Genomic DNA, 8,646 nt, shown 5'->3' with positions numbered 1-8,646 from the left:
TTGACACCTATCACCCCCCACTCTGTGAAAGAGGTAACAGCACAAAAATCTTGTGCAAAGCTATGATTAAGGTGATGGTGATGGGCGATGGTGCCCACTGCTTCATGGAAGCTATGATTTAAAGAGAAGGAAAAAATATTGGACTAGCAAAAAAATGTCTAATATGTAACCTGCTCCACAAAAAATGGGTATTGGACATTTTTTTCAAAATGAGCTACATACTCATTTGAATTGATTACATTATAAGCTTTAATTTGGTGTAGGTTTAAAGTGTGGGGTGCTTTTCAATCTGGATATATAATGATTTTTGCATAATCATATCATACACATGAACAGAAGTACTTTCAGAGATAAAGCCCTTTAAACAAAGGAAATGGAAAAAGAAATCAGCCAAGAAGAAAATCTCTTGATACCCATAGCAACGGTTAGGTTTCTGGGATGAATTGTGAAAGTACTGATATAATAGAAACCAATAAACCGACAAGTAAAAAAAATTCACCCTGTCCACATAAAAAAGCCCTTAGTGTGAAATAGCACAGTGTCCCTTTTTTGCGGAGCAGGTCATATATTAGGATGTAATCTTATGGTGCTGTGAGATCAAAGTAAAATAGTGCCAACTCTTGCTTTCCTTAAGTGTGCATCCGACCCGAGTCACAAGCGTGATAGTCCACTCGTAATTTACATGTGAAGTTACTCTCATGTACGAGTACAGCCATCATCAAAAGGGAAGTTTGAGCTCTACAACCAGAATTGATCAAGGTTTCCTGAATGATGATGGTTTGGACAATCCGATCACTTTGGAATCGGCACTGAGACATGGATGTCAGTAATTAGTCTATTTGATTTATCAGTATGGAGGGAACCATTCACGAGGAAATAATTGTCTTCGATTTCATGTGCCATGCCACTGAAAGAGTGACGACAAAGAATTGGGATGATGAGATTTTGCAAATAGTTCATCTACGGCTGCGCAAGCATTTGCGCATGTACATTGTTTAAAAATTAATTCCTCCTGGTTGAACTCTACCGTAGTTCACAAATTTACTGAAAGAACTTGGTAGAGTGTCGGAAATAATACGGTTGTTTCACCTAAATGAAAAAAGGAAAATTTCCTTCATAATACAGGCAAGGCGTCATTACCTTTCTTGTAACACTGCTGCTGTTTATGCTTAAACTCAACAGAAAACATCACACCTTTGTTTAGTGCTTGCCTTCAAACCTACCAGTATAAGAAATCCGTTCACATGCATGTACATGAGAGCTACATGTGAACCTGAAGAGCAGTCACTTGCATCCATTTGTCAGAATTCCAAGATGAGCGATGTAGTCATAATCCTGCAATGCTGTGCAGAGTTAATGCAAACATCAGAGAGCATCATCTGAGCTGTCATGTGATTCATTGTTCTGTCTGCTGTCAACACACTACCAATTTTGTGAACTTCACTGCTCCAAATTATATGGTATGTTATCTTCATGTTTAAAGAGCAACTCAAAAGGAAAACATGTTTTCTCTGATATTATCTGTTCAAATAAATATGGAAGCATCCAAATCAAACACAGTGTCATTTGTCTTCAGAGCTCAGCTGTAACAAGCTAAAAAGGGCTTTTTTCTGTTCATGCAAATTCTGAACATGCTGAATGTAGATTGCATCTGTGCTTGTAGCGAATCAACCTTGTGCATGCCAAACAATGGCTACAAACAATAGCTACATGCGCTGTTTGACATGCACAAGGGTTTAGCCACTACAAACACGGGGCGAGGGTTCCCCTCATTTTCTCTGTTTTCTCAGAATGAAGCAATCTACATTCAGCATGTTCAGAATTTGCATCTTGGCATGAACAGAAAAAAGCCTATTTTTTAGCTTGTAATAGTTGAGCTCTGTAGACAAATGACACTGTGTTTGATTTGGATGCTTCCATATTTATTTGAACAGATAAAATCAGCGAAAATGTGTTTTCCTTGGAGTTGCTCTTTAACTACATAACTGTCATTTTGTGTGTTATAATTGTGAACTCAAGGATGTTTGTAAGTTCAGTGGTGTATTTATATTTAAAAAATGATTTTCTAGTTGTATCAGATTTTATATCTTTACAATCATGCCAAGTTTTGTCTGTCATACTTTGAATTGATAGATTAAGTACATGTGATTTTAATTCCAAAAGGAAGTTTTTGCCTGGAAGTTGAAAGTAATCTACCTTGTCTTCCAAAATGCTCCACTCTTTCGGAAACACTTTCCAAGAAGTTAAATCTTGGCTTTCAGAGGGATATCTGGGAGGATTTTATGCATCAGAAAAGCATTCATCCATACTATTCCTAAAACAAAAATATGTCACTGGTCAATTATGAACTATCAATGCGCCAAGTGTTAAGTTAATTCTGCACCTCATGGTTAGAACTATTTTAAATCAATTTATGTCATAAAGCAATGTGTACATTATGAAAACCTTGTGCCTGAGACTCTGTATGATTTGATACATAATACATACATGTATCTGTCTTTTACAGAACCTGTTGGAGGACGGCAGCTGACAGAATTCCTGTGACTGAATTTCATTATTGCCTTCAAGTTAGGATCCAATTTGTCATTCCTCAAGAATTCACAGAGAGGTATTAAAGACAGACAATGTGTTTGACAGTGCTCATGTTGAATCCCAAACCTGAGAAGGATGGATATCGACTCGTACTTGCCTTTAATCGAGATGAGTTTTATGAGAGGCCCACCAAGGCGTCTGAGTTCTGGGACAGGAATCCTGATATTATAAGTGGTAAGATATTCAACTTTGAACTTAGAGTTCAACTTGGACATGACATTGGAGGTTTTGAAACCAAAGGCTTCCAACAACTTCCATGTTTTTCGGTAGTTAGTCAAAAGGTCTTGATGTATCTGTGATGTTTGTTTGAATCTTAGTCTGTCACAATGAGGATAAAATTGCCAAAGAAATTAAAAGGCTGTGGGAAATCCTCGCTTGTTCTTAAAATGGCTGTTGCATTGATGCATTCTGTGGAGCTGGAAAATTAACATTGGTTGTGCTGAATACTCCTCAGTCCTGCAAAATTGTCCTAAACCTCCTTGTTGATTTTGAAAGATCTGGAAGGTTTAGGGTTGGAAACTCTTTGGAAATCGGCTCTATGATCATCTAACTTGGTTCCAGCCTCCAGACTGACTTTAAGAATGCTTGCCTTGGGTTTGGCAGGTCAGGATATGACTGCAGGCAAGGAGGGAGGGACATGGCTAGGGATGAGTCGATCAGGAAGAATAGCAATGCTTCTAAACATTATTCAACCACATGGAATTGACCCTGATGCCAAAGGGAGAGGTAGGTCCACTGCTGTCATCAAACTCTGTACCCCTGGAATATCCTGTCTGATTGTCACTGATCGAGACCATCTACATGATAGAGATTACCAACACAAAGTTGAATGGCTCAGCTGGTTCAACTCCTGTTTTGCTTTTTCAGGAGATTGGTTAATATCAAGGTTCTGTCGTCTTAGTTGAAGTATCAGTAAATTCCATTCAAGTAAAGTTCAACTCTGTTTCCTTCATTCAGGATCACTTGTGTCAGATTTTCTCCAAGGTAGCCTGGATGGCCAGACCTACCTCCAAGGCATAGCAAAGGAGCGAGATTTATACAACGGCTTCAATCTCATAACTGTAGAATTGGGGTAAGGAAAGTGAGGCTAGTTGATGTGGTATGCATATATTTACAGAATGAGAAGTTGTAGCCCACAAGACTATAATTCTGTACAGAAACGCCTTCTTCATAATAAAGGTCTGTTGAAGTCACACCTTGCATATGTTTTCTGAATGATTTAACCATTTTGTTGTGTCTGGTCGTTTGATGATCTCAACTTTATCTCTGACACAAGCACTCTTTGACTGGAAACAGTAACAAAGTGTCACTATTGAAGGATAAATCACAAGTGTCACTGTTGAAGGACACGAATGACAAGTGTTACTGTCGAAGGACATGAATGACAAGTGTCACTGTTGAAGGACATGAATGACAAGTGTTACTGTCGAAGGACACGAATGACAAGAAGTGTCACTGTTGAAGGACATAAATGACAAGTGTTACTGTTGAAGGACATAAATGACAAGTGTCACTGTTGAAGGACATGAATGACAGGTGTCACTGTTGAAGGACATGAATGACAAGTGTTACTGTCGAACGACACGAATGACAAGAAGTTTCACTGTTGAAGGACATAAATGACAAGTGTCACTGTTGAAGGACATGAATGACAAGTGTCACTGTTGAAGGACAGGAATGACAAGTGTTACTGTTGAAGGACACGAATGACAAGTGTTACTGTTGAAAGACATGAATGCTAATGTAGTACAGTTTTCTCTTACCCCAAGAGTGGGTGACAGAAAGTTGTGTTTCGGAGGTGCTTATTTCATTCATGATGTGCTCTTCAGGAAAAGTGGAGGCATTGATGCCAACTACTTCACAAACTACACTCCAGAACGTATGGATCCCATCAAGTTGAAGCCAGGTAGGTGGCAATGCTTGTTCCTGTTTATCACAGGTTCCTTTCTTTTGCACAACGTTGAACAGGATTTTTATTAGCTGTTGAATACTGGGCGTTTACGGTGTGAACATGATCATGTCTAGAGCAAAACGTACCTTACATTCTGTCTCCTCTATTACAGGGATTCATGCATTTTCAAACCACACAATCAGAACATCGTGGCTAAAGACAGATTACGTGAAAACAGAATTTGAGAAAATCATCCCCAGATCAAGCCTTGACAGAGGCAAATTGACTGAAGAGTTACTGATGATGATGTCGCGTGACGTACCGTAAGTATGGATGCTTCATTTTGTATACATTCCTACTTGGATGTTCTTGGCAACATTCAAATATTTTAGCCTGTGTTCCTTTCTGTAGGAAAGAGTTGATCAGCCTTGAAACCACCAAAATATCCAAAAAACCATGCACAGATATAAGTCATCGAGATCCAGATCACAATTGGTGATCCAATGCTGGTTCACTGACACCAGAACCCTGACCTTGGATCACTGATCAAGATCCTGGTTGCGATTCGGTGATCCAATGCTGGTTCACTGACACCTGAACCCTGTCCTTGGATCACTGATCAAGATCCTGGTTGCGATTCGGTGATCCAATGCTGGTTCACTGACACCTGAACCGTGACCTTGGATCACTGATCAAGATCCTGGTTGCGATTCGGTGATCCAGTGCTGGTTCACTGACACCTGAACCCTGACCTTGGATCACTGATCAAGATCCTGGTTGCGATTTGGTGATCCAATGCTGGTTCACTGACACCTGAACCCTGTCCTTGGATCACTGATCAAGATCCTGGTTGCGATTCGGTGATCTAATGCTGGTTCACTGACACCTGAACCCTGTCCTTGGATCACTGATCAAGATCCAGATCGGTGTGAAACAAACACACCTGTGAAGCAATGCAAAGAGCCTGTATTAGAGGCTCCATATTTCAAAAAGCACCATCTGGCTCAAAGATCACCTCACAAAATGAACGTATCAGTTTTTTTATGTGTTGATTTGGCCTTTGCCAATCAGTAGCTTTTGGGCCTGCCTTTCTTGTGGCATTTGGCTTATGTTGCCTTGTCATTGACAAGAACAGGTCCGTGGACTGTTGAGACTAGCAATGAGAGATACATAATAATTTTGACAGTGTTGTATGTTTTGGTTTCAGCCTCGTATCCAGTTCAGACATTTCCAAAGAGGACATGGACATTCCAAAATTCAGAGAATTGCTCAGGGAACTGGTTTTCATCAAATCTAATACATATGGGACAAGGTGCGCTATTTGTCATTACATTTAAGATGTTTTGCTGGTGAAAGTCTGATAACAGACATATGAAATGTTTAGAATATAGCACATTTGTACTTTCTTTTGAGAATAGAAAGACTTTAAAAAACATCAGTCATTGGTTTTTGGGATTTTTTAAGAATTCTATTTTATTTTCCACTGTCTTAGAACCACGACTGTAATCCTTGTTGATGCGGCAGGAAATGTGTCATTCACTGAAAGGACATTAAAAGAACCAATAAATCCTGACCATCTGGAATGGGAACAGCGAACACATACATTCTGCCTGCAGGATACCTGGCAAACCAATCTATGATTGAAATCCAAGAGTGCTTGGCGGCCGACTTTGCAGGAGAGAACTTGGAATCTGACTTTGCAAAAAGAGCATTGAGTCCCACCTAGCAAAGACTGCTTTAAATAACTACTTTGTAAGAACAAGCTTTTTGACCCTCCAACCTCATCTGCTTTTACACCAGCGAAATTGAGTGATTGTTTTAAGCAATTATGAAGATTTCCTGAAGACAAAATAAATCACACAACCGTCACTGAGTCATTAGAGTGTAACAAGTGTTAGCCAGATGCTGTAAAATGGTGACCTAACCTTGGTGACGTAATCTTCGTGTCCTGACCTATGCAAGAGGGGACAGACAGCAAGTCTACACTTCATGGAATTTCATTGGTTACTGTGTAATATCACCTGTGGTCTGATTGGTCAGTGCCAAGCACAAGGCAACTCATTACATATTTTATACATGTATGTACTCTTCACAAGCAGTGTTTGATTTCTTCCCTCACTCTTACCTGTGAAGTCAGAAGCTTAGGCGAGCATGTGCAACATGTCATAAATAAATGATCAAGGGTTCTTGTTTTGGATGTAATCTCTGGACCCAAAGGTCACAAAGAAATAAAAGTTGTACCACTTATGCGACAGACCTCAGCACGCACACATATCTGGCATTTATTTCATATCATTTCTTTAAAGCCATCAATTTTGTAATGAAGTATTTGCAACTGCATCAACACTCCGCATCGTAAAACTAAGCCGCCTTTTTTTTTTTCCATTGCATTTTGGGATACTTCCCCAAGTAACTAGCTTAGTGGGTCAGTCACTTTGGTCAGGCCCAAGCAAGTGCATCCACCGACAACAGTTACATCAAACACAGTCCCGCTTACCGGAGTAAGCGCAGAGGGTAGTAATCAAACACACTGAAATGTTGACTCCACAAAGTTTGTGACAGCAGAATACTGTATGGTCTAAGTTTGTGTTTTGCCAAATCAGAACAAACAAGCCAGGCAGCTCATCATTTAATGGTTTACTCGAAAAAGGATATGCATAGTGTCCATCTATGTAAAGGCTGTGTGCGACAGCAATAGAGGGCTCTGTTCAGTCTGCTCCTGCCGTCCAGAAGTGCAGATGGAAAAAAACGACTTGCGTCATATGCATATCACATTGAAGATACGTGGCTGGGAAGTTGAAAAATCAAATTGTAAAAGAATTGATAGAATAAAGTATAGATATTTAGGATTTGCATATACTTATGTCATTCTACATGTCTTCCTTTCCGTCTACTGTCTAAAAAGGGCATTTGTGAAAAACTTACAGTAATTGTAAACTACAGTAGTTCACAGTAAACCTTGCAGATGGAGAAAACAATGCACAGGGGAGGGGGAAATGTACCCTCCCCGCCTCTTTTCTAAGAAAAATATTTGTGGCAGTGGAGAATAATGAAAAGCAATTTTGTGGTCTGTTTCATACCCCTTTTTCCCTTTAGAAAGGCTATTAAAGTTTATTGTAAAAATGTCCACATATCATTTATGATACACTACACTGGAGCAAGGTCCATAGACACTGAATACCGGCTCTTTTCAGAACCACACAAACTCATAAAAATGATATCCTTGCATGGTGCTACCGCAAACCTTTACAACCGACTTGCCACCTTCACCATAAAAAAGGTTCAAAGCTCATAAGGTCCGCATAGCTGCCCTGCCTGACATATCACCAGAAATGCATGACGGTATAGTTGCCAGATCCCTGATTTTGCCACCTGTTGTTGTCAAGTCTGATTGGTTGTACAGTAAGTGGTGATGAAATAAGGGCCATGACGACTGAACCGTCATGGACGTTACTTAATACCCATTCCATCAAAAAGAATTTCAAGTTGCAACAATTTTGTGAATTTTAATGCTCTAATAAATGTTGCTTGTTGTCGTGAATTGTTAAAACCCAAGAACAAAATTTATTTGGGACAAGTTTGTATCTGACCCAGTCATATGGGTATTCACCCACTATGGTTCAAGAGGTTTTCTGAACACATTACTTTGACTTTGTACTTCTTGTCCACAGACAACAGATCCATTAATTAGGCTACATTATACACCAAAAGCAAGTTAAACATCGTATGCTTTATTGTGATTATGATATTCAGTGATATTGCTGCCCATTAGCTTATAAAGCCTTACAAGGGGTGAGGTGCCCAGGGGCGGAGCCGGGAATTTTTTCAGGGTTGTCAGGCCTGAGATTTTTTTAATGTCTCGTTTTGGCAGACTGTAGTCTCCTATCTGTGACACAATCTGTGAGATGCTATGTTTTTTAACATTTACCTTAGTTCTTTTTTATCATTTTTTCCTCTTTTTTTTCTTACCTTTTTGGTTATTTATAATTTGGTCTGGGCCCCCCTGGATCTGCACCTGGTGCCACAAGTCAAAGTAAAATCAAACTTATTAATGGGAATATTTTTTACGAGAATTCCTTTTCCAAAATTATTTCATAACTGGTTTAGGGCAAAATGAGAAATTGGAAGAAAGGAAAATATGTTTCCTTAAACGTCCAAAGGGG

General features: G+C 39.4%; 1 protein-coding gene across 1 annotated transcript; it reads left to right on the top strand.

The window, feature by feature from the left end:
- The first annotated feature begins 1,314 nt into the window (after positions 1 to 1,314).
- LOC110985403 (transport and Golgi organization protein 2 homolog) lies at positions 1,315 to 7,338 on the top strand. The gene is made up of 8 exons (XM_087141050.1): positions 1,315 to 1,460; positions 2,507 to 2,766; positions 3,196 to 3,318; positions 3,550 to 3,664; positions 4,422 to 4,498; positions 4,656 to 4,806; positions 5,691 to 5,795; positions 5,976 to 7,338. The coding sequence occupies exons 2-8, from the start codon at positions 2,625 to 2,627 to the stop codon at positions 6,121 to 6,123; spliced, it is 861 nt and encodes a 286-aa protein (XP_086997176.1). The 5' UTR covers positions 1,315 to 1,460; positions 2,507 to 2,624; the 3' UTR covers positions 6,124 to 7,338.
- The last annotated feature ends 1,308 nt before the right edge of the window (positions 7,339 to 8,646 follow it).

This window comes from Acanthaster planci, linkage group LG09, assembly GCF_054643075.1.
Source record: "Acanthaster planci isolate LZ-2023a linkage group LG09, COTS_SCS, whole genome shotgun sequence".
In the NCBI taxonomy this organism is placed as follows: domain Eukaryota; kingdom Metazoa; phylum Echinodermata; class Asteroidea; order Valvatida; family Acanthasteridae; genus Acanthaster; species Acanthaster planci.
The sequence above is the reverse complement of the archived record's forward strand: the minus strand, read 5'-3'. Positions and strand labels throughout refer to the sequence as shown.